This window comes from Zingiber officinale, chromosome 7A, assembly GCF_018446385.1.
Source record: "Zingiber officinale cultivar Zhangliang chromosome 7A, Zo_v1.1, whole genome shotgun sequence".
NCBI lineage: Eukaryota > Viridiplantae > Streptophyta > Magnoliopsida > Zingiberales > Zingiberaceae > Zingiber > Zingiber officinale.
The window spans coordinates 106,519,286-106,546,899 of NC_055998.1; the positions used below are offsets into that span (position 1 = coordinate 106,519,286).

Sequence of the window (27,614 nt, forward strand, 5' to 3'; positions counted from 1 at the left end):
TGCCTTCCACTAGTAAGCCTTTTTGAATAACAAAATTAGAGGTAAATTGTATATTACTAAAGTTCCATTTTGCCTAAATGATATGACTTTACTTTAATACATGTGTTTGAGAGTTAAGAATTTGCTTGCATCATACGTCTTGAACATCTATTAGCCAAGTGTCATTCATATCTAATGTGCTCACTCCTCATCTATATTTATCATACTTTCAAATTTATTTTGTTAGTTTATAATTTTTTTTTTTTTTACAAAATCGAAATTATTTTGAGATCGAAGCCACCCAAACAAAACTCAGTGGGTCAATTTTTTGGAAGGGCCCATTTCAGTTGGACTGGACCCAGCAATGGACTGACGACATCAACCAAAGCGAAGGATTTGGTTGGATTCTTCCTTATCAAAGAAGGATTTAAACGGAATTAATTTCCTTTTTAATTTTTTTTGTTATCCACGTCGCCACGTATTTTCCTCTCTGAGAACCCTGGATTTCACAAACAAGATATTAGGCGCCAGTTGATTTATGCAATGGCAAAAAAGGGAAAAGTTCCAGATCGTGCCCAGCAACCCTTTGCCCTTTCCTTAATAACTTTGATGGATTATCGTACGAAACTTCCGGATTAATTTTGATTCTTTCAAAAGAAGTTAATGCGAGGAAGGATTGAAGCATCTATTAGCGGCTGCGGCAGAGGGTTTGGGAAACCGGCAAACCGGCAAACCTTCTCCTTTCTCCGCATCCCTTTTCCGTCGTTGTAGCTCCTCCTCGTCGTCTTTTTCTTCTTCCAGCATCTGCAAATCTTTGTTCTTCTTTCGCTTTTCGAAGTAAGCGCCTGTATTTTTCTAAGCTTCATCATTCCGCTTGATGGGCGAGACGGGGCAGTTGAAGCAAGCTTTGATCAGTTCCTCCGCCGGAGCAATCTCGGGCGCTATCTCTCGGATGGTGACCTCGCCGCTGGATGTGATCAAGATTAGGTTTCAGGTTCGTCTTTTTTTCCCCGAATTTACCGTCTCTGGTGAAGTTCTTTCAAAATTCGTTTTTTTTAGTTCAATTTGTCTATGTGATGCGGTTGATTTCTTTATAAGAATACGTAAAAAAATCATTTTTTTTTAAAAAAAATGCATGTGAAAGATTATTTAATTAATTGGGTTGGAGGTTGGATAGTTGCTTACAGATTTTGGTTTTGTTTTTTTATTCTTTTGGGGGCGGGGGGTGGCCATCAGCCACTGGAATTCGTGTCTCCTGAACAAATAAGCACTCACCAACTGTTATGCGTGCAATAAAAAAGACAACCCAAGCTATCTTGGGATTACTTTTTCAGATAGATTGTTTCTTTTTTTATCAATACAAGATATACTCTATACTTCACCTTGAATTTAATGCGACTTCAACGTTAACACTTAATTAGAAGCTTAAAAAAGAGGAGGCTATTTGTTCTAGAAGATGCATGGTCAGGTCTTCAACAATGATCTGCATGATACACATTAGTTTTTATTTTCTTTTTCCTCATTTTATTACAATACACTAACAACTTGATTGGACACTAGAACCTAAATTAGTGGCCTTTTTAGTCATTGATGAACTCACTAATACATCCAAGACACATTATGATAGTGCATGTTGTTTAACATTGTTTTGTTCGACAAGATACGCGGAATAAATGCTAAACTAGAATTTTGGTAAGAAATATGTTTTAGGACTATTAGAGTAAAAACAGAATATATAAAATTTAAATTTAGTAGTAGTGGATGTAGCAAGATAGAGGAGTCTTGGCGCAATGGTAAAATTATTGCCATGTGACCTTGTGGTCACGGGTTTGAGTCGCGAAAATAATTTCTTGCAATGCAAGATAAGGCTATATCCAATGTGGTCCGATCCTTTCTCGGGATTTTGCATTGTCGGGAATACTTTGTGCACCGAACTGCCCTTAGTAGTGGACATAGCAAGACAATTATTAAAATTAGAGATAACGAGTTACTGAAGTTTTATGTAACTGTGAGCTTTAAATATCTAAATCATTTTGGTAAAACGATGAAGGAGTTGATAGAAATGTTTTATATAAGATATAAATAGGATGGTTGAAATGGAGGACAACTTTAGTTTTGTTTTTTTTTGATGGTAAGGTACCTCTAAAGGTTAAAGGAAAATTTTACAAAATGACGGTTGGATTTGTTATGTGTTATGTTACATGCGGTTGAACGTTGGGCTATGAATTGAGTATACGAGTAAAAGATGAGAGTAACAAAGATAAGTATGTTAAAGTAAATATGCCAACATATGAGGATGGACAAGATAAGCAATTCCGAGAAACAAATTTAAGATGATACAAATATGTACGATGACCAATAAGTGGCCCAATTAGATGATCTAAGATCATGACAAATTCACACATTAATCTAAAAAAGGGAGATTAAACAAGACTTAGCAACAATAAAATAATATAAAATTTATTTAAATATAATGAGGATATAGTAGGGGATCCAATCCCAATGACATAGGCGGATACATATAGCCGATCCCACTTAGTAGAATAAAGGCTTGGCTGTTATTGTTGTTATATTAGAATAGAACTATTAACGATTCTAATCAAATTCATATATCTCGGTTTAAGTGAGAGATAGAATTAAATTTTCCGTTTTGTATGTTTTGAATCATGGAAAACATACAAAATTCTATCGATAAACATGTACTAGTGTTTCATAGATAAATATTGGAAACATGTACTAGTGTTTCATAGATAAATATTGGAAACATGTACTAGTGTCTCATGGGTTTTCTAGGATTTTCAAAAAGAAACCAGATTGATTTTGATTGGATTTCTAAATCCCAAAAATTTTGAGACAGAATTTTAGTTGTCATGTTTTACAAGACACTAGTACAATTTCAGAAGTAAACTTTCTGTTACATGAAACTTGATGATTCCAAACAAGCATAAGAGTTTAGAATCTAATCACATCACTGCACTCATTATACTGAAGGTATTCAAAATTTTTACCTGTTCCTTATTTATTCTATCAAACTTTGGCAATTTGATATCTTTTAATATAGTAAATTCATGTTGAACTGTTTCTTAGTCTTGAACTGCTATTTTTTCTGCACTAAAATTTTCAGTTTAGACAGTAAAACTTGCTAGTGCTTTAGTGACAAGTACCCTTGATTTTGGAGGAGATCATTATGATCTTGTTCTAACATTATCTTTTATCACCAAACATGATAGAACTACGTTGCTTTGGAGGGAGTTAACCCTATAGGAACCACCAATTTTCTATTTGTTAAGTTTGTTTTTTTTGTTGCCTGTTTAATGGATGAGATTCTTCTGCATTTTCAAATGAAACAGTATGTTTGAACTTTTCATGATAATTAAAACATATAAGTATTCTTCTTCACATATTGCATGAAGATAGTGTTATGTTATTGTGTTCAGGATTTTATTTTGCACTTGAAGAAAACTAAAAAAAAGCTCTCTGAGCTATTTCAGGTTCAAATGGAACCAACATCATCATGGGACTTCCTTCGAAGGGACTTGTATGGTCCTTCAAAATACACTGGGATTCTGCAAGCCAGCAAGGACATTTTTCGAGAGGAAGGGTTCTTGGTATGGATTAGTTTATGTGTTGGAGTTCTTTTCCCTGTCTCATTAAACTTCTTTAGCCTTTCCATTGTTCTTTCTAATATAACATATTTAATTGTTGCTGTGTGGGTTGACTCAGAAATATGATTACTAACCAGAAGAGAAAAAGACTAAACTGAAACAATGATTGAACTGGTAGTTATATGGGCCTTGTTCAGATTAATTTTAACTAATTCCATTATGTTATGATATCTTGGTGCCTCATGTAGACAAATGATGGAAATTAAAGAATAAAAAACTACAATTTAAAATAATTGACATGGGAGGTTTAGAGTTATATACAGGATCGAATGACAGCAGCTAAGAGGGAGGGAAATTGTTGGTGCCACACTTTTCTTGCAAACATGACACAATTCAAATGTTAGAAATATGTTTACATGTGTAGACAAATATGCATTAAAAGTAAAATAAATAGAAAACCATACAACACTAATAAGGGAGCTTGATGCTGTTCAGAGTCATGCTCCTATATCTACAATCTGTCACTATCACTTTCAGTTCATGAAAAATCACTAAAAAGGGAGCTTTACATGGTTTAGAGGCTTGCTCCTATATCTACAACATGTCACTATCACTTTCATTTCAACTCTTGAGAAAAAATCACAAAAAAAATTCCTCAGGAGGCAATAGAGGAAGCGTGGCAATACCGAGAGAAGGGGGGGGGGGGGGGGGGGGGGGGGCCCTTAGAACTAATAAAAATAAGGAGATAAGATGAAAAACTCACAGATTTTATTACTTAAGAGATTACAAGGCACCCCTGAGTTGAGACTAAAGGTCGCTTATGTCTCTGCAAAGGGCTCGTTTCTTCCTTATATAGAGGAAGTAAGAGATGTCGGGTGCTCATTGGGTCCCATCGTCACATGCTCTTACATGATAAGGAAGGACGTGTGCTATCCCTTTACAGCTAGAGGATGTCCTTCTGATAAGAAGGAATCTTCTTTACACCACACACTTTATTCGCGTGGTTGTCCTTCAGATAAGAAGGAATCCCATTTTACAACACTCCTATCTTTAATAATTTACAGGGATTAGTGGGCTGGGTTGGTTCTTGCGGGCCCACCACTTCCGCAAAAAGTCTTTCATAGCTAGAAGGAATCCATCCGTCTGAAAGCATCATGTAGCAGGTTGGCAGCTGTTTCCAGCTATTCATCGATTTGTTTGGTGGCTGGGTACCAATCTGACCATCAATTGTCGGATGAGCTCCTTCGCTGGCATTCTTGCTTTTTCAAGGCGTGTAGCAATCTAAGTTGCTGGAGGAGTTAGCTGCTTGTACTATAGCTAGTGTAGCTCTTGATGTTTTTCTTTATACTTGTCAAGGGAGATGGGATATTGCTGATGGAGGTCTTGCAGTAGTTGTTGGTACTGCTTAGCGAGGCCGACAGGGTCAAGAGAGTTTAGGCCATTTGGGCTTGAGCTTCTATATTGGGTCTTTCCTTTATCTCCTGAAGGACTGGTGCCACTAGTTCCAATCTATCGAGGGCTTCCTCCAGCCATTCTGTAATGATAAGACAATTAATTAGTCTAGATAAGGCGTCAGCCAATTGATTATCTCTCCCTTCTATGTGTTCAAATTGAACAGAAATGCCTGTGCCGGTAATATAGTCCATGAATGCCAACCATCTGACTCTGGATGGTTTATTATTGGTTGATTTATCGAAGAAACTGATAATAGCTTCGCAATCCGTCCTAATGATCAAACTCTCTTTGTCTAGGAAATAGATTTTCAGTGCCTTCAGAGAGTTCATGACTGCATGAATCTCGACATCAATGGTTGACTTTGGCGGATTAAACTTGCCACTTGCATAAGCACAAACTTTTTCTGTGGTTCTAGGGTCGAACTTGCATCTTTTCCATTTGCAAATTCCACCCCAACCTTCCATGCAGCCATCCGTTTCTAGAATAATGAAGCATTCTTCGGGTGGAACCTTGAGGTCTGGCAACGTCTGGATTAGCTTCTTAATCCTTTTGACTAAGGCCCAATCTTGGTTATTCAACCTTTTATCCCCAGTTGGGCTAGTCTTCGCATAAAGGGGGCTCAATAATCTTCCTAAATTTGGAATGTAGTTTTTGGCATAATTGAGTAATCCTAGCCAGGATCGCATCCCCTTTGTAGTCTTCAATTATTCTCTGAAATCAGCAATCTTAGAAATAATGTGGGGTTGGAGTTTAATTTTACCGTTACCTAGTATTGCACTAAGGAACTCTATCTCTAGAACAGTAATTTTCATTTTTGTTGGGCTTAGCACAAGCCCATTTGTCTTGCAAATGTCCAATAACTTCCTCAAGTGTTCTGCATGCTCCTTTTCATTGTGCGAGAAAACCAGGATGTCATCAATATAGACAGCAATAAATTCTTCAGTTCCTTTGAAACAGTTACCCATCTTCCTCTTCCTCAAAATGATGTTGATTCCTAGGAGACTATATTGGTCTTTGTTGGTGAGATCATTTAATCTTCTATAGTTGAAGACCATTCTTTCTTTTCCTTTTATTTTCCTTCCGGTTTTTGGGTCGATTGTGGTTCCCGAATTTACTATAATAGTCGTTGTCCCGTGTCTGCTTTTGCTAGGACGAATAACTTTGATCTCTAGTAACGCCTTAACATGCTTAGAGAAAGCTTTCTTCTGCCGAGGAGTTAAATTCTTGAGGGGTCTATCTTCAATTATGAAATCTAGATTTTTAATATCCAGCTGACATACGACTTTATTCTTGGCCCAATGTTTCTGAGGATTTTCACCAATATATCCTTGATCTTGTAGTTCCCTTAGGAGGGGTTCGAACTGTTCTTTGAATTTTTGCTGGGGAGTTTTGGCAGAGTAGTGCACCATTTCTTTTATTTGAATATATTTCTCTTCTCCCAATTCAAGTTCTTCAATGGCCGCGGGTGTGACAGAGGGTAAAGTATTAATAGTAGTAAGGTTCTTGTAGAAAGTTACCACATTGCTTTCAATACGTAATCCTCCATGAATAGCTCGTATGAAGTTGCAGCCGATTATTATTTGTATGTTGTCACTAAGGATCATGGGGAACTATAGGTGTAGGGGATTCTGAAAATGTTTTCCCTATGTACATTCTTCCCTGCTTCATCTTCATGTTTGCCGTCTGCTGTGAATTGATATCGCTAAAGTTGACCACAAAGTTATTCTTTTCAAGCGATTTTGCTTGCACCGATTTTTGATCGACGCAGCATGTAGTGGCCCTATAGCTTTAAGGGAGAACCTTGGTATCCCTGGAATATCAATTTCAACCGTTAGGTTGTAGAGTTTTTACTAACCTTGGGCCTCTTATCTCTTGGGCCGCAATCCTGTGTGTTGTTTCTTCAAGGAGGACGTTTGTAGTTTCCTCTACTTCTTTCCCTCTTTCTAATTGACTGAAGTCTTCTCTTAATTCTTTTTCCAGGAGTAGCTCTTCGTATTGGGACTTATAATAGTGTACCTCCTTTTGAAGTCTTTCAATCTCCCCTTCACACCAAGAAATATAATACTGTTGTTCCCTGAGTAATTGCTTGGGGAAAAAGGGTGTTGGTGCTGATGGCACCACGGGAACTTCCTTGTTAAAATAATATGGTCCGCATAGATTACATGCCGTTATTAGGCACCTTGGGCAATGGATCCTTGCCCTCTGGATAGTGGCCCTTCTACAGCAGGTGCATATGCTTGGCTTAGGTGGAAGGATCTGCTCATTGTGATGCCAGTCATGCTCGCAGTTTAATTGTTCTTCTGGTACTTTTATCTACGGCCTGTATCCTCCATCAATCTGTCCTAGCATAAAGATAGTGTTAGAATTAAGATGAAGGGTTTGGATCAACCTTTGAAGATCCTCATCATCTTCTTCTCCCTCAGAAATGCTAAAAATGACATCACTCTGTTCTTCTCCTTGTACTGATATGACGTCGCAGTCTTCCGGAAGGTTAAGTTGTTTAAAGATGACAACTCTTTTAATATTGCGGCGCTCATTAGGGCATTCTCTTGCGAAATGACCTTCCTGTCTGCAAAGGTAGCACTTACATTTCTTGTTTCGGACCAGGTGCTTCCTCTTCTCCATCCTGGCACGCGTCTCATGAGGTTTTCCTTTGTATGTCTTGGATCGTCTAAGACCGTACCTCTTTTGCCCTTGATTTTTATAGTAGCCAGGTATTGGTATCTGACTACAAAGGATAGGTTCTTCAAGGCTCGTTTGAATGCCGCATCCTTGCATTCTTGCTCCAGGAATTTGTAGGCGAATAAAACTCTAGGGATTATTCCTATAGTTAGCCTTGGGTATTTTTCGACGAAAGCTGCTTTGATCCTATTTCCAAGGTTGCTTGGCATTTTAAGCCAAAACTTCTCGGATAGCTCTGGCCCTGCATACATTCTTCCTGTCTTTGCCGTAACCCTCATGTAGTCATTCATGAATTCGATAATATTTTTGACGTTGTCGCACGAGAGCTTTTCTAGATCTCTATAGGCGGCGTCTTGGACTGCTGTGGATCCTTGGGCCGGATCCTCTGATGAGAAAACCCTTCGCATTTGGGATATTATGTTTTGGGTTCCTTCTCTGCCATCACAATATTGACTAGGGCTTCATATTCTGCTGGATAGCTCATACGCCATTGGATCCATGTGATCTTTTCGATTCCTCCGAGTAGGTTTTCCATATACTCCATTTTATCCCTTGGATCCGTAAAGGCTTGCTTTGCAATGTGATTTTTTGTGATGGATTTCCATCTTGAAAATGCATCATCAAAGAGGCCTAGTTGCACTGGTATAATAAACATAGCTCCTCCTTGTTGTGCAGATGAGAGCGTCCATAATTCATTGTTGTATCCGCCCTTGAATCTTGCTTTAGGTGGTTGCTGATCATATATAGTTTGTGGTCTGGACGATTGGGGATCCGCTCTTGCAGGGTACCTGGGAGGTCCCATAGCAGTATCCTCCGGAGGCTTGTATGGAGATATTACTGTGCTGGTTGAGTAAATTTGCTGCTGCTCCTCAGTTTGAATAGCCTCTTCTAAATGCCTGAGGGTAGGGTACTCAAGCCCAGATGCTACTAGGTGGTTTTGTATCCTTAAAGAGGCAATAGAGGAAACATTTACAGTATGCCTTAGAGAGAATATAAGCTAGATAGCTTTATAGCACATTAATTTAGAAAAACATCTAGAGTTACCAAAGAAGAGCAAACAAACTTCTAGGAAATTCTAGAAGCTACATGTATCTTTCAAAAATGGATAATTACAAATTGATGCAAAATTTAGTCTTACCTTAGAGAATAGAAATTTGTATTAATGTTTGATCAAGATTAAGCCTTGATCGCTCCAAGAATAAGAAGTACAAAGAGATGCAAAACTTAGTCACCCTAGAAATGGAAATTCGTATGAAGGTGAGAGAAAGGTTATTTTATCAAGAATAAAGCCTTGATTGCATGATTTCAACCTTTTGGGATGCAAAGAGAGTTCAAAATGATTGTATGTGATTTTATGGTAAAATCATCCCAATATAGTTGTAAATTCAATTCATAAAGGTAACAATCATGTTTCTTATGCTGACCTAAGAAAAGCTTGGTCAGCTCATTGTGTTTAGGTTAACTTATCAAAAAGTGTAGGTGGACCTATTTGCAAACCATTACTTGTGGCAACTTAAGTCAACTTAGGAAAAGAGCTAGCTTGACTAATTTCCAACAAAGGTGAAAAATATTCCTACTAAATTGAGTTGATTGCCCTTCAATAAGGAGCAAAATTGTTGGAACTTTTGATCCTCAAGTGGTCTGGTACGATTATGGGTTTTTATGTTTGGATAAAAAGTTAAAGCCATGCTTAAACACTTTCTTTATCATCTTCTTTCTTCAATTTAGGGCATTGGTCTTCATATGACCTTCCTTACAATGAAAACATCTTACCTTTTTGTACCCTTTTTCTTCCTCAAGAGCTTCTTGGACATTGTTATCAAAGTTAGAACTTTTAAACGCTTTTTTTTTTTCATTTCCTTTCCAGAAAATCCTCTTTGTTGTTGTCTATGTTGGAAGATTCTGATAGAGACACCAAATGCTCATTCTTTTGTGTTGCGGCAAAGGCTAAATCATTCCTCTTGTTTTATTCTTGCAACGTTAAGTCTAGACTCGTGTAATTGTATAGTAGCAAAAAAAATCTTTTATTATGGTTTTATCTTCATTCCTTTCTTCTTCTTCTTCTGTTTTTTTTCCCTTTTTACTTCTGTTTCCCTTTCCTTCGTTTTTCCTTTTTTTCTCTTTAATTAGTGTATTAAAAAATTTAAAACAAAACAAACAAATAAATTAACTGGAGCTGCTCTAACTAAAGTAACTCCAAGTTGGATCACATAAGGATATTTTGAGCAGAAAATTATGAGTGGGGCCCTCTTTTGATAATTTTTAAAAGAGGAGTGCCCTTTTGACAATATGGATAAAAGGACACTCTTTTAATTTTCTATTGAGAAATATAGAGAAAGTATTGTGTACCTATTACAACGATCTTGTACGAAGTTTTTTCACCTTCGGCACTTCACCAAAGTAGAGAAAATATAGAGAGAAATCTGAGAGTAATCCACCTAAAGGATCATAATTCCATGGATTATGAATTTAGGGGCTGCCAAACCACATAAATCGCCTATAGTATGGTATGTGCTCATGTTTTATTTATTTTTATGTGATTAATTGTACACTTGTGACCTTGCTAGGATTGCAGCAAAAGAAAGTGATTCTTTTATCTGCAAGGACGATCGTTATTCACCCCTCCTCTTTTCTAGCATTCCACGTCACTGTCTCATCTCCCACCAACAAATGGTACTAGAGTAGGTCTTGAAAGGTTTAACATTGGCTGAAATGAACATTCATCCACCGAGATTTGAAAGGGAATTTTCTTTATAGAAGCACCGGATGGAGTTATATTTTTGTCTTAATTTTGATCTTTTGCTAATCATGAAATATTTTCATGGATTTACGATGCCCAGGGACCTAGACGGAGATACATGGACTAAGAGACAACAAGGAGAGTACATGACCAATAGTAAAGTCGAGTGCCACATCGGGATCATTCTACCCCTAGCCAAGATGCTCAAGGACATAGACGGAGATGATCTAGAAGATCATAGATGGGCTAAGAATCAACGAGAAGAGTACACACCTAACATTAAAACCAAGCACCACATCTTGAGTGTCCGGTATGCAAATGAGATTAATCAAATTGGAGCCTACCAATGCCAACGATTTGTGGGATAAGTTAATGAAGTTGCATGAAAGCACCCCATAGACAAAGCAAGTGAAAAGATATCTTTTGAGGAAAATTAGAAAAAGGAGAGTCGGTTGCAAAGCTCCACGTTGGGTTGAAAGAGCTAATAAATGGACAAATATTGGTGAAATTATGTCTAATCGGGATATGTTGAAGAGTGCAATGAACGCAGAAAAAAGAAGGAAAAGGCAAAAAAAAAAAAGCAAAATGGAAAACAGAGAAAGGAAAGAAAAATAGAAACAAAAAAATTTAATAAAAAATAGAAAACTAAAAAAAAAAAAATAACTTTGAGTTCTTTTGCAACTCTAAGGTGGTGCAACTTTTACCAAGGTAGCTCCACATTGTTTGGTTTTCTATTTTTAATATGCTAATTAGAAGAGAGAAAAAAGAAGGAAAATAAAACAAAAGGAAAACAGAAAGCAAAGAAAATAGAAAAAAACCTTAGTAAAAAATTTATTTTTTTGGCATTTTTGTTTTTTTAATAGCTAATTAGAAGAGAAAAAAAGAAAAAGAAGGAAAAGAAAAAAATGAAAAAAAAGAAAACTTTAATAAAAAGTGGAAAACAAAAATGTAAAATCACCTTAGATTTGCTTTGTACAAAGCTGCTCCAAGGTGGCCAAGAGCAAAGGGTATTTTGGCTAGAAAATTATTGGTAGGGCATTGTTTTAATAATTTTTGAAAAAGAGATGTCCTTTTGGCGATATGGATAAAAAGATGCCCTTTTGATTTTCTATCTATTTTTTTCGGTTTGGTGAAGTGTCCGGAGGTAAAGAAACCTCTTGCAATATCATCGTAAAAGGTACAAGGGGCTTGAGGTAAGGTTTTGACAATGAGTCTCAACAAGAATAACAATAAAACAAAGCTTTTGTTAAGCTATTGCATCTATTTCGTGGCCTTTTGAACCTTGTTTAAAGCTTCTTCCATGAATTCTTTTGCTGACACTGTCTGCTGATATGACATCCATTAGTTGACTAGTATGCCACCATTAGTCAATTGATCTGATTGATTCCAACACCTCGCGATCATTTCTTGCATTTCTCTTGACTACTTCATCCCATGTTTACCGGTCAACTTGCAATATCCATCAGTCAACTAGCCTTGGATCTTGGCCATTTCCTTTCTCTTTTGATGAATGGTTCACTCAGCCTTCATTAGTTGATTGATCATAGGCAATCAGTTGTTTGAAATAAAAAATCTACTGAGTTTCTAAGTTGACTGCCCCTCACCCATGTGCTCTCAACCCTCGTCTCACTAGCAACTTTTTTCATTATGAGACCTCCCATCAAGCTTCTCATCCTTTGGATGCACCGAACCCTTGGCTCCCTATCCGTGTCATTGATCTAAGTCATAAATGGTTTTTGGGGTTGGGTTTTAAGCTGTGAATTCTAAATTTAAACAATGAAAGATACCCCAATCTAATCTAAACTACAATCACAACTAATTAAAGAAACAAGACATTTAACGAAACATGGTCTGATCTAATGCATTGAATAGAACATAAAGGAAATTATACTACGAATGCAAATGACTCATGACATTGGAAAAACACGGCATCTAAACTATCCTAACCACTGCAATCTAGGAATCAAACATGTACAGTAATATTAAAGAACACCAAGTTGCAGATCAACAAAACTAACACTCAAACAGGTTCAAATTCAAATGCATAAGGGATAAAACCAAACATCCTATAAACAACTCAATTGCATGGAAAGGAGACTACACATTGCAAGAAAAGGGATCTCTGGATCAGAATTGACAGCATACAGATCAAGTTGGGGAATCCCCAAGCTTGGCTCGGATATCGGAGATGATGGCTGATGTCCATAGCTTGGAAATGGAGAATGCTGCTGCCTAGATCAAAGAAGATGAAGTGCTGCCCCGAATCGGAGATGATGTGCGGATGAAGAAGAATCGGTTGAGGAGGGAAATCCCCTCTCTCTCTGGTATGGCTTGCGATGTAGATTGCCTGCGTGAGGTGGCATTGGTGAGATTGGAGATGAGATGAATCATGCCGGGTGAGGAAGGATGGATGACGACCTGAAGAAGGCAATACCTTTTACTTTGGTGTTCGTCAGTGGTGGTGAAGAGCATCGGTGTCGCGTGGTGGAAGAAGATGAAGTCCTACCCTTTGTTTGCGTTGAGAGGAAGATGGAGACAGGCTGGCCGAAGCTTGCAATGAAGGTGGATATGAGGATGGACGAGGAAGGAAAATCCCTTTACCTCGGTGGACGAAAGATGGTGAAGCTCCAGTGGTTGGCGTCAATGGAGATCAGCAATCCTCCCTTTTCTCCCGCACCCTTTGCTATGTTTTTGACGATCTCCTTCCCTTTACTTCCCATTGGAATCGGATCAGACTTGCATCCACGATTGAGAATTCTCCAAATCTTGATCTAGGGAGGATCATCTCAAATCTTAATCCAAGGCTTTAGATCTTGATCAATGGTTGTGATCTACTCTCCCTTGACTTGGATGACCCAGATCTTTGATGGATGACTCAGATTCCTTTGGATCTTAGATGGACAACCCAAGTTGCTCTAGATTGGTTCTTTTCCTTTAGCCCTAGCCTTAAGCTCCATTTGGATCGATCAGACTCGAATCCATAGCCCCTTTGATTGCCTACAAAGATTATATTCAAATATTTATCCATAATTCCACAAATAAAGGATAAATTGCATTAAAGTCCAAAAAATGAATCTAACTCGTAAAATGTAGTATAAATGTGAATTTTCCACGAGAGGATAAAAAAAATATAGAAGCCTAAATATTTTGACAAAATGATGGTTATCGATCATCCTTGTTGCTCCATTTACGTAGTGCATCTCTAGCAATCTTCCTCCAAGCTTCTCGTCCTTTGAGCCCTCAACTTCTTGTGTCATTTATCTTGCTTCACTTACGTACTCTGTCCAAACACAGTCGCCTCTAATGCTCCTTGTCCTATGATTCCTCGAGTGTCTCATACCACCCTTCTCTGACCTTCCATGAACTTTGAGTTACTGAGTACTCATGACCTAGATCATGCCGAGTTGTCTCCATGCATCTATATGTGCCAACACAATTAGGTACACATAAAAAACAAGTACAAGGCCTAACTTAACAAAAACAACAACCAAGCCTTATCCAACAATGCCAAACTTAACTTTTGCCCAAATATTAAAATTGGACCACTTGGGGGTTGAAAGTTTCAACATGTTCAAGTCCTAAACGACGATCTAGAACTCCCTACACCAATTGTAGGTAGCTCTCCATACTTAGAAATGGGAAAATGTGGGAACTTGTTTCAAACACATTGCCAACATGGCTTTAAGATCAAATCTGTAAGTAATCTACTGCTACTTAGATGTTTAGCACAATTCTTACTAGAATCTATACATAAACCAAAATTGCAACTTGCATTCTTCGGTAGTCTTCAAGTTTGACACTCATCATCAACGTGGAAATGTGACACTCATTCCTTGAATGTTTTGATTAAGTTTTACAATTCATTTGATGACCTACAAAATATGTTAGGACTACAAGTTCAGGAGTAAGTCATCAAGTTGAATCATCTAACATACTTATTGCCAAACATCAAAACCACAAAAGAAAAATGCCAACAATATATGCATGCAATATACATAAATTTGATGGAATCACCTTTCTTTAAAATGTTTTAATACACAGAAAAATACCATAATCATTTGGTGTCTGTAATAGGCAGTGTGACTGTTTCTCTCATGTCTGATCTAAGATCTATTCACAAAATAAATTGTAATGGATCACCCTCTTGAACTTAGCTTCTTTAGTGTCACTGTTAAAGAGAGGAGACACCTCCCTTTGTTAGGGGAGACCCTCCTAAGCATGCTAAAGTGAGCAGTTACCACACCTAATTGATGTCACCAATACCTATTAGGTGATGTCATCGTAATCCATGAGAATCAATAATGGAGTGATTAGTCGTGTATACAAAAAGGATAACCCATTTGGTGCCCATAATCAAAGTAACACAAAAGTGAACCCCCAAATTTAAAATATATGGGCATATATATAGATAGCATCAAGGTTTAAAATTTCGACCCGTGCTGAGGTTTCGGTCTCAGACCGGAACGATACAGTTTCGGTATCGTATCGTGCCGTGCCGATATAGTTTCGGTATTTTTTTTATTTATATATAATAATTATAAGATAAGTATATTTATGGTGTATATAAAAATAAGTTGTATATTGATTTTGTATAAGTTCTCAATTATTGAACAATTTAACATTGTTAGAAAAAATAATTAAAAATAATTTTATTTAAATAAAATTAATATATCAATAACTTGAATTAAAATGGATCTATCTATAATAATAAGTATATAAATTAATATAAGATATTACTTTATATATAATAATAATTATATAAATTAACTATTTATTCATTTAATTAATTATTAATTAAATAATATATAATTTAAATAGTAAAAAATATCAAGTAAAAAAATATAAAATAAAAAAAATATCAGAATATAAATATTATTTATTAGATTTTTTAATTTTTTAAAAGAATTTTTAAAGATTTTTTTTTAAATTTTAAATGAAATTTAAAATAATACAAAATATTAAAAAAATATTAGAAATTTTTAAATGAAATTTAAAACATTAAAAAATCAGAATATTAATTAATAAAATTTATTAAATTTATTTTAATTTTAAATATATTTTTTATATATTTTATTAGGATAATTTAATTAGGGTTTATGAAAGCCTGTTTGAAATATCACACATCCTTAGGAATTGTTTAAATTAATTAAATAAAATAATTATTTATCGGAAAAAAACGCGATCGCATGGATCGCTCACCCACCCGCGATCACCGCGGGGGTGTCTGGCCGGAACCGTTGTCAGACTCATGTGGTGGCGCTGGAAGGGTTGCCGGACGAGTCCAGCGGCGCCAACAGGGTTGTTTGGCGACGCCTTCGGTGTCGAAGGCGTCGTGGGACGCTTCCGGTGCCGTCGGAGACGTCCGCATCTCCTCCAGCGCCGCCAGAGGCGTCCGCGATTTCTCGAGACAGGGACACCTCCTGTGCCGGTTTTGGCCGCCTGGCAGAACGGTAAAAACCGTCCATGCTGGGCCGCACGGAACGCCAAACATGGACGGTAAAAACCGTCCATGTTTGGCGATGCCTTCGGTGTCGAAGGCGTCGTGGGACGCTTCCGGTGCCGTCGGAGACGTCCGCATCTCCTCCAGCGCCGCCAGAGGCGTCCGCGATTTCTCGAGACAGGGACACCTCCTGTGCCGGTTTTGGCCGCCTGGCAGAACGGTAAAAACCGTCCATGCTGGGCCGCACGGAACGACATTTGATCCTTGGATAGCATTAACAAGTGAAATAACGATGCACTGAAAACACAATAAATTATAATAGATATCCACATCTAAACTGTGGATGATCTGCTGATTAACAGAAACTCTTGTTTATTTTGTGACTATACATTTTTCATGTGGTTTTTAGATAATAATGCATTAGTTATTGCACTATAATAGGTATTGCACATGTATGAGAACTTAACAGATTTATCTGAATGATCTGGGGTTTCACATGTTTGCTTCTGTAGAGTGTTTATTGTTCTGTTCTTATTTCATTTGTTTCGTGAAACAGGGTTTTTGGAGAGGAAATGTTCCAGCTCTCATGTTGTACATGCCATATACTGCTATACAATTTACAGTTCTTCACTATTCGAAAACTCTTGCAGCAGGTTCATCAAAGAAAGGTATACACATCTTAAAATTTATTTTTATCACAATATGTGCCATTTTAGGCATTTTTTATACTAGATTCATTTGTCTTGCAAGCAGAAGCTGGATACAAGTCTTAAATTTTAGCTGAACAACTTTACCTACTACTTGACAATAATTGGGTAGCAAGTTACTATGCTGTTTGATATCTCAATGTTGCACTAATCTGCTCTACAATTAAGTGATCTAAAAACTGCATTTAAATTCATGCATGCTTCTTTGCAACTTTATGGGGGTATGACATAGGCATAAAAAGGCATTAGCCTGAATCCTGCTATCAGTTGGGGATCAAATCAAGCTAGTACCGTAACCAACTTCACTTTGTGGGAAAAATTGCCTTGGCTTGCTATTTTTGTCTAGATTACGATCTTAGTGCCAACCCACCAACTCTACTTTAATTTCTCTGCAAAATTTCTGGACTGCAGGCAGTACACCTAGAAGTGTGTCCGGAATTTTTGTCAACTTGAAATTACACACATTATTAAATCTTTTAAGATATATTAAATTCATATATTTAATCTCAACTCAGTGTTTAAAATACGATACGTATTGGTGCAAAATTTACCGTTCTATTTGCTAATTGGCACAACACCCATACCACATGAGGCATGCCTGGCCACGAGGCCTTCGCGAGGCAACATGGTAGTGGCTGCACGAGGCAGAACGAGGCCTCCGCGAGGCAGGACGACGAGGCCCTGTGGCTGCATGAGGCCTTTGCAAAGTAGCTTGGCTTTGCACGAGACTGTCGCTAGGCCCTGTGGTTGTGCGAGGCATCCATGGAGTGGCTCGGCTTCACGTGAGGCCGTCTCGGAGGCCTCATGCAACTATTGCGAGGCATTGCGGCTGTGTGAGGACTCCGCGAGGCAGCTCGGCCTCACGCAAGGCCATAGTGAGGCCCTGTGACTGTGCGAGGCCTATGTGAGGCAATGTGGCCTTGTGATAGGCCATTGCGAGGCCTCATGCTAGGCCTGTGTGAGACCACATAGTCGTGATAGGCTCTCGTCATCGCCCGAGACCCTTGCAGCCATGAGGCATGCGCTAGACCCCACGGTCGTGCGAGGCCCTGCAATCGCGCGAGGTGACATTTTTTCATTTATATTTTTTCCTTTATTTTCTTGAATTTCTAATTTTTTATTTTTAAATGATTAATTATGTTCCCTCTTAATTTTGGTTCCTTTCCCCTTTCTTTTCTTATTCCTTTCCTATTTAAACACATGATTTTTTTTTTTTAAAAGAATAGAGAGAGCTTCTTTTTCTATGTTAAATTCTTTCCTTCACTCATTCATATGGGCAAACACAAAGGTTATGTGAGAAAAACAGAACCTCTTTAAAGATAAAGGGAGAACTATCTCTTTAAAGATAGAAGAGACAAATTGCTAGCAAAGATAGAAAAGAAAATTAAATATAATATAATTCCTAAATACTACGAAATTACATTATTATATATATGATTTAGTTTAATTTTAAATTGATAAAAATAAATTAAATTCAATTCAATTTAAACCTACTTCATCCTAATCATCATGTATACTCTAAATCAATGTTTACTTGATCTTAGTTTTTAAAATATTAGTTTAATTTAACTTATTAATTATTTAATTTTAAAAAAAGTTATTTAAAATATAAAATTTTTAAATTAGATTAAATCTAGTTTAAAAGATTTTGTATGTTCTAACTTTTTTGATATCGATAAAGATTGTTATGATACAATATTTAAAGTCGTCATTCCTTTATCCTTTTAGTATTCAATAAAAACTTTAGCCAACTTATACATATTCTCAAAATACAAAAATTACATTAATCTATGAATAATTTAAGGTTTACAAATAAATATAACATAATCAATCCTTAAAATTTTCAAAATAGAATTAAATATGTCGAAAATGAAGATTAATCTTCATAACCATTGTAAATGCAAGGTCTTTGATTTGATGCCTCTATAATAAAACTTAAAACTAAAGATTAATCTTCATTACCATTGCAAATGCAAGTTCTTAGACTTGATGCCTTATTGTACTTGATGTCTCTATAATAAAATTATAATTAAGACTATTTAATTATGTACAATAATAATAAAAATATAGATTTTAAAGTTATATATTTTATAGTTATTGCAAAATATTCAATAATCATGATCATCTCACGAGATAATATTAAAACTCTTAACATTCAACATCTCAAGTATAACCTAATAGTAAGCATTTATAGCAATCAAATATTAATATATATTTTTTTAATTAATATATTTTATATTTTTTAAAAAAATTGAAATTATATTGATACGACATGATATGGTACTAAAACAATATCATTCCAATTATAAACGGAAACTTTGGCACGACTTACAATTTTAAACCTTGTCTCAAGTTGCACTTTTTTCAGATTGTTTGTATGTACCTCAGCAAAAGATTCATCTAATTCATTTTAAGTCTCAAGTTCTTTCTTTTAGGGATGCAATACTTATCTCTCGCAAACTATTAGAACCCCTGACCAGATGCAAGGAAAGCATGAAACACAGATAAATTGAAAAGATAAAATTACAATCAACAAGAAGGAATGATATTGAAGAAGACCTTGTTTATTAGGGCAATTAGACCTTGTATTTTTGAGAATTACTTAAGAAGGCTAGACTCTTTGATTGCTCTATAAAAAAAGGCCCAAATCCCAACCATGCTCCTACTGTAAATTATCCTTCTGTTAAATAAGCTTCTGCTTGAGTTTTTGTCTTTGTGTGAGATTTTTGTTCGATTTTGTGATTAATCAAGAGTCTAGCCTTTGAGCAAGATTTTGTGATCATAAATTGCATAATTAACGAGCCACATGCTATAATGAACATTGCCCTTCAACTTCCAGAAGTTTGAGGTCTTGGTAAGGAGCGCCATGTGATGTCAGCTGAACACTTGGCAGGGTTAACATCTCTCCAAGTAGGGTTGGATGAGCACCTAATACAGTTAACATTTCTGTAAATCAGGTCTTCATAGCTTTTGTTTGGGGTGACTAAATTAATACTGAGCTCAATCTCTTAGCCTCTACTAAGTGCAAAAGATGCATAGTGCATCAATTGAGCTCCTAGTATAATTAGCATGCCTCCAAGTCAGGTCTTGATAGCTCTTGTTTGTGGTGACCAAATTAGTAGCGAGTTCAATCCGTCAACTTCTATGTAGCATGAAAGATGCATAGCGTTAATCTCTCCATATCAACAATTTAAGCATGAGTAGAAGCTCCACCATCCCATTTCTCCTATTCAAAATATAAGTCCACTGGTGACAGTAGCCACAGGACTCTTAACTTGGAGCTTAACTTGAGGTATCATCGACAAATTAAACAACACTTTTAGACCAACTATTTTGACTATGATTCCTTTAGAGTTCAAGTGCAACACCCACTTTCAGGATTGACAAGGCATTTCTGAATTGGACTTTGTATTCTATCTTCTCTTCTTTGTGTAATTATATATTTGCAATCAGTTTCTTAAATTGCTAAAAGAACATTTATCATGGTCATCACGAGTATGACCATGGTTGGCTGGTTGATGTTAAGCACATTTTGATTCAACAACTTCCCTTAACATTACCAATATCTATTAGAAATGCTACTTGGAAGTTGGATGATGTGATCACAAGACATTTACATCCTTTGTAAAAAAAATCTATATAAAATTTGGAATGTAAGTTGCAGGCTCAGGGTCTGAACTTGGTCTGGTACATTCAAGGTAGAGTGGTAAATTTCTCGTGTTACTGAAAGTACATTCCTTTGGTTTCTGATACATTCAAGATATATAAGAAAATTTCTTGTGTTACTGAAACTACATTGCTTAAACAATGAGCTAATGAAATAAATTTTTGTCTTAAATATCTTCAACTGATATCCTTGACATACCAAATTTTCCTTTGCAGAGGATCACTTGCAGTTGAGTCCTTATTTGTCTTATTTTAGTGGAGCATTTGCAGGATGTGCAGCAACTATAGGGTCATATCCTTTTGATCTTCTACGGACAGTCTTAGCCTCACAGGGTGAGCCGAAGGTATTAAGAAAAATATCCTTTCTTCATGCTTTGATGCCCTCTAATGGAAACGAAAGTTTTAGAATAATGGGGAAATGAATTCTGCTAAATGTAATTTGTGCACTTAATAAATTCCATTTATAACTGGAACACATACTGAGAGTATATGATGTTAATTTAGGTCTATCCAACCATGAGATCGGCTTTGTTTGACATAATTAAAACTCGTGGTGTACGAGGACTATATGCTGGATTGTCACCCACACTTGTTGAAATCATTCCCTATGCTGCTCTGCAATTTGGATCATATGACACTTTCAAGCGTTGGATGATGGTAACATTTGAAAACAATATATTTTATAATTTATATCAAAATTTGCTTGATACTTTTTATCATCATGCTTATTGATTTAACTCTAAATATTGTCATAAATTGAAGGGTCATTTAGACTTCTGCACGGTCTTTCTTGCTTGAACCTCACAATTTTTAGCATTGTCTTCAAAGTGTTCTAAACTTCACTATTCCAGCACTAACATAAGTCATCCATCCTTGTGTTTTAGCATAAATTTCAATAATACATATTTTCATCATAGATTTTTGGATAATTTTGGTTCATCTCATGAAGTATCAATGATCATTTTGTTTTTCTTGACATTTTAAATTGGAAAATCTCTCTCCTTTATACAGGCTTGGAATAGATACAGATTTTCCTATATTGGCCCAATCAAGCCAGATGATTCTCTATCAAGCTTCCAATTGATTCTTTGTGGTTTTGCAGCTGGAACCTGTGCGAAAACCATTTGTCACCCTCTAGATGTGGTCAAAAAGCGATTCCAGGTAACTTTGGATATCTTAGCAGGCTCAATATAATTAGCCAACCATTTTGGTCTCTAAATTTGTGTTTTCTTGAAGATCTAGAAATTTTCATCCCATATGGTTAATGCTGAGCTAAAATTTTGAATGTTTGGCAACTATCTTTGTGTACCAAAATTCTTAGCTGCTAAACATCCAAGTACATTCAAATGCGTCATGTTTTAGGCCCAAACTTCCAAGGATGTTTTTCACCATATGATTACTTATAACATTCTGGAGATGCTCAGTAGTTCATTTAATATATGTTTTCTTGTGCTACCCTACAAAGTAAAAGTCTAGTTGGAACAACTAATTTTAAATTTCTTCTATAATCCCTCATGAAGTTTGATTGTGTCGATAGTTGTTAACCAAAACCACCGAGATGAAGTCTACGGACAGATCCCTCACTAAAAGAAAAATAGTTTTTAGCGACCAATTTTTTCGGTCACAAAAAATATGGTCGCATTTAGCGTCAGAATTTTAATTTTGTCGCTAATATAGCGATGGAAGTTTAATTCCGTTGCTAAATTTTGCAATGGAATTAAATTTGTTGCTAAATTCAGTGACGGAATTACATCACAAGAAAATATTAAAATCCTGTCGTTTAAAATTTGCCAAAACACCCTTAAAAATAGTAAAAATCCTAGATTACATCACAAAATTAAACTGAAAATTCAGACATCCTAAACAAAGCAACATTCAAAATTCCTTACATTCAACATTCTAAATCCACATCAATTTCAACTGTTTAACAACAAAGCAACATTCAAAAACAAGTATATGGTTCAAAAAACAATACATTCATCACAAAACATACTAATGGTTCAATTTCCAATATATTCCATTCTGCTCAAAAACAAAATACATTCATCACTTCTTTACCTTCTTCCTTTTTATCATCCCATCCTACTTCAACAAGTACAATATGATACTTCAAACTTTACTACATGAATCTAAAGTTGACTACATTTTCTATTTTGAAACAATCCTGCTTATATATAAATCTAAAATTAAAATAGATATACACAAAGACAAAACTACTTATCAAAGAATGAAACACAAGTTTAATATGTTTTAAAAAAATATATACCTTACTAATAGAATATAGTATCAAATCTAGTTCTTCGAGTGCTGACCTTTTATCTATATTGTTCCTGAAAAGTTCTAATACAATTAGAGTTGTATATAGTATTAAAATTAACAGTATAATTTTGCATGTTTTATGAGTGATAAATAAGAGCTACTTATTAGTGGCGTTCGAGTCTTGAGTATCCCGCTAGTCAAAATCATGCGGCGTTGGAAAAGTAAAAGGACTCATTAATGGAAAGCGAGAGAAGAATTCTTGCATTTGTTGCTCTATCGTCGTCTTTACCCGATCTTTAATGCTAATGCTGAGACTTGCTCCTCAATTCTTGATTTTTCTTGTATTAATGTTTGCACTTTAGTAGATGAAGGACGACCCCTGAGCCTATGAGTCATCACACGCTCATATACAACTTTTGTGTAGGAGCTAAGGCTGTAGAGGGAGTTCTTTTTCCTTCCACCTACAACTTCATAATATATATCATTGATAGCATATAAAGTCTGTACTTCCTTTCCCTCTATAGTAGGCTGAGACGCTTGTGCAACTTCATGAGTCATATCGTTCTATGTAAAAAAACTTAGTATTATCTAATATACAATTAATAAAGCCAGTGCACAAAAAAAAAATGTGAGTTGTAATAAAGTTTATATTCTTACGTACCTTTGATTGAGCATTGACAAAAGTGTCATCGTTTTGTTCGTGCATATTGCGAAATACCTACCAACAAATGGGAGGTCTTTGTAAAGTATCTACCTGCATATATAATTTTTTTATAAAATAAAATAAGTGTATTAATAATTAAAAAATTCTTATATTTGTCGTAAACTCACCAAGTCTATTGCATGCATTACAATATATCGTGATCTAGTTGTATGCTTTGTGGATCCGGTGCTTGGGCAAGCGAGCTCAATATTTTTATTGTTTCGAGCCGTCGATAAATTTTGTTGTCATTTTTCTGCAGCCCAATTATTATTTCATGCATCCCAAATCTCATATGTACATGGGTTGACCTTGTTCTCTTCCTTCTCCACTTGTATAACAAGTCTTTGTATAATTTTTGACAATAATTGTTCCATGTTTCTTTAAATTCTACTTCATGTCCTTGCTCTCAAATATATTTTTCTACAATAATATCGAGAAAATTAAAAATTATATTATACAGTAAAAACAATATTCAAATTACTTCATAAAAAAATTTCGATAATAAAAATCTTTAAGATCTTGGTCTACATGCCTCCATGTACAACCAAAAGCGCATTGACGCTCTTTACATTTTTTGGTTATATAAGTAGATACACTATGACCATCAGGAGTAAAATTACATGAAAAAACTTTCATTATTCCAAATAATAAATAAAAGATTAGATGAATTTGAATTATTAATAACATCAATACTTACCAATCCCCTACAATTCTCTATATAATTTGACCACCGTGTACTACTACAATATCTGATATGATTATATCTGCAAAATAATATTATAACACATACTAATCAAATCAGATTTGTATACCAATCAAGAGAGGATCAGAATTTAATATAAACTGTGCTATGGATTTATCTAGTATATGAATCTAGAGAAAGATTGTCTACCTTTAGAATTAATTAAGCAAAGCCTGAACATCTAGATTATACATAAAAAAAAGTGAAGGCCTATAATTTAGATAATGACTTTCAGCCCCTCCACAGCACCACTGATTTCCCATATTCACGGTGCACGAAGCTCCCACTATGCGGGGGCCCAGGGAAGGATCCATTGTACGTAGCCTTATCCTGTTTTTTATAAGAGGCTGTTTCCAGTTCCATATTCACAAGACCAGTATTTATTGCTTTCCTAAAAGATGCCTTCATTTACTTATTCAATCAGTACAAAAGAAAATCCAGGAATAGGTACAAAAGCTTTTTCATGAATGAAATTTCTGTGCCACTTTGTCAAACTTCTCAAGCTTCAGGACCCAACACTGAATTGTTTTCCATGTGAGAAAGATATTGCTAAGTTTCAACTCATCTCCACATGCTTTTCATAATCACCATCACAGAATTCTTAACACCTTAATTCTTTCAGCACAAGTGTTCATCAAGTCAAAGTTAATAATACATCAAATTAGAATGAGATCCTAATGAAGAGTGATCAAGAATTGTCCTTAAAGACTTTACCAAGAGTTTGTATCATTTGACACCTTTCTTAGACTTTTGGGGCTAAAGTTTACTTGGTTTGGAAGCATTCCATAGTCATTCTACCTAACATCCTTAAGCACAAGACAAGAAGCAACTTGTGATCCACCACCAATAGAATAGACAAATTAGATTGTTGTTTGTCATTAAATTCAAATAAGCAATTAATTTATTTCCTTGTAGTCTGAAGCTAAAGGTAGCTTCTTCTTCATTTTCAGGAGAAGCTAAATACCCATGGCTGCATGGCCACCCACAACCGCCCATGGTCGACCCCGAACACCCCAGCCGCTCACACCTTCTCGGCCACACGACTAGGGCTGAGCTCGCAGATGACCAAGGGTGAGAGGGTGAGGAGGCTGTGGCTGGCCTCGCGAGCATAGCGTGAGGCTCTGTTCGGCTGACTCACAAACACTATGTGAGGTTGCACCCGGCCGAGGCCACGGCTGACCTCATAAACAAAGTGTCGGAGAGGGGAGAGGTTTACTTGCGTGTTAGAGAAGAGATTGTGTTAGAGAGGAGATTGCGCTAGACGCTGAAGATCGATCGGAGAGAGGATCAAGAGAGCGAGAAGAGAGGAAAAAAAAAATAGAAATCCTAATATGATTCTAAATTAGCGACCGAAATTTAATTCCGTGGCTAAATCAATGACGGAAATTATTTATCCGTTGTTAATTAATTAAATAAGTTAAATATTATTTTTGATTAATAGCAACAAATTTAAAGATGGAACAGAATTTTTGGTCGCTAATTCCGAGACGGAATTCTAAGTCTGTCACTAAATTAATGACCGAAATAATGTTCGGTCTTTGATTTAGAGACAATTATTATTTCGGTCGTTAATTTAGAGACGAAATTATAATTTTTTCGCTATTAACCAGTTTTCTTGTAGTGCCTCCATAAGTGATTTAATGGAGGTTGGTTTAATCAATAAATCACAAAACTTAGTAATGAATTGTGAACTATGGTTGTAAAGTATACATTTGGATTCAGAAACATATACAACAGGTGTGTACTTGTAAAGGCTATAGTATCGAAGACCATATACTATGGTTGTGAATTCACAGAATCAATAAACTGCTGTGAATGTCTATATCCTGTGGTTCAAAGGCTACATACTGAAGTTTGTATCAATAGAATCTATATATTAGGGATTGGATTATCCAGATATTGTGAATGCAAAGATCATATACAATGGTTTCAATGAACCAGTAATGATATACTATTGAATTTCTAAGTATCATGTAATTTGGCCAGTGTTTGAAGTGTCAAGCCGTGCCGTCCGAAACCGTTAAAATTTATCGTTTTGGTGTGGAAGCAAAACCGGCACTGCACTCGAATAAATTTCGCGTGCGTCATTTGCTCACGATCGACGATCGCGAGATGCCTTCGTGCCGCGGAAGCGTCGCGCGATGCCACCGCCGGCATCGGAAGCGTTGTGCGATGCCTCCGCTGGTGCCGGAAGCGTCGTGTGATGCCTCAGCTTGCGCCGAAAGTAATACGGGATTCTTCTAGCGCCGCATCACGCGACCGGTGCGAGATGATCCCTACTGTTACCCAAAAACAAAAAAAATAATTAATTTAAATAATTCCCAATTGAGGTGTGATATTTCGAATATGTTTTCAGAAACCCTAAATAAAGTATCCCTATAAAATATATTTAAAATTAAAAAAAATATTAATTGATATTATAATTTTTTTACTGTTTTGAATTTTATTTAAAAATTTTAATAAATCATATCTATATTTTGATAAATTTTTTTATTTTTTTATTATTTTTACTGTTTAATTGATATTTTTAGTTTTTTTTACTATTTTAAATATATATTATTTAAATTAATAATTAATTAAATGAATAAATAATTAATTTATATAATTATGATGTATCAATTTTAATTCAAGTTATTAATACATCTTTAAAGAAAAGTATATTTAATTATTTTTTCTAACCATATTAAGTTGTTTAAATAACTTATATAAAATCAATATACAACTTATTTTAAATTATACACAATAAATATATTTATCTAATAATTACTATATATAAATAAAAAAAATACCGTAATCGTATCGGTATAACACGATACAATACCGAAACCGTATCATTCCAGTCTATGACCAAAACCTCGGTACGAGTCGATATTTGAAACCCAAATACTACAAATTTCGAACTTTTAAGTATAACTACAAGTTGAAACACTCACATACTGCAGTTTCAAAGGCCATTACAGTTTCAAAGTCTCAGAACACAGACTATGGTTTGGAAAACCAAAATATTGTGGTTTCTTGAGACCACTTAGTTTATCGCTTGAAGTTGCTTCAAGATCTGTATTATATTGAAGGAACCATACTACATAAGATCACTGATTAAAGGTTCCATATAATTTGCCACCATACTACTATTAAATACTTCATCATTATTTGCTTTCAAAAAGCCTACTTATTTCCGCTTGACAGTATATACCTTTAGAGCACTGTACTATTTTATAGTTTTTATCTCACTGTCTTGATTTCGCTTGGCTTAACTGCAGATCGAAGGTCTAGAGAGGCATCCGAGGTACGGGGCACGAGTAGAGAGCCAGAAATACAAGAACATGCATTATGCCTTGAGAGACATATTCCACGCAGAAGGGTGGCCTGGTTTATACAAGGGCATCTTTCCCAGTTTATTAAAATCTGCTCCTGCTGCTGCAGTCACATTTGTTGCATACGAGTACACTTCCAACTGGTTGCAATCTCTACTCATTTGATTAATTTGTTCGTTCTATACATGACAAACACTACGCAACCAAAGTTTTGGTCGTTTAGAAGTGTCCGTCGACCCCATGAAGCACGGGGAACTAATGATGACAACCTTGTTATCTTATGTCACTTTTCACACTAATTTATACCCTTTTCTTTTGCTTA

At 35.8% G+C, this 27,614-nt stretch overlaps 1 protein-coding gene across 1 annotated transcript; it reads left to right on the top strand.

Moving 5' to 3' along the window:
• Positions 1-472: 472 nt before the first annotated feature.
• Positions 473-27,614, top strand: LOC122001956 (mitochondrial thiamine diphosphate carrier 2-like). Its single transcript, XM_042556951.1, has 7 exons — positions 473-973; positions 3,471-3,587; positions 16,458-16,569; positions 20,491-20,618; positions 20,779-20,931; positions 21,286-21,435; positions 27,239-27,614. The coding sequence occupies exons 1-7, from the start codon at positions 857-859 to the stop codon at positions 27,455-27,457; spliced, it is 996 nt and encodes a 331-aa protein (XP_042412885.1). The 5' UTR covers positions 473-856; the 3' UTR covers positions 27,458-27,614.

What these genes read in the sequence shown, in the direction of transcription:
- LOC122001956 (XM_042556951.1), top strand. Translation starts at nt 857, where the DNA reads ATGGGCGAGACGGGGCAGTTGAAGCAAGCTTTGATCAGTTCCTCCGCC. An exon ending in TGATCAAGATTAGGTTTCAG is followed by an intron (nt 974 to 3,470) that starts GTTCGTCTTTTT and finishes GAGCTATTTCAG; the next exon opens with GTTCAAATGGAACCAACATC. An exon ending in AGCAGGTTCATCAAAGAAAG is followed by an intron (nt 16,570 to 20,490) that starts GTATACACATCT and finishes TTTCCTTTGCAG; the next exon opens with AGGATCACTTGCAGTTGAGT.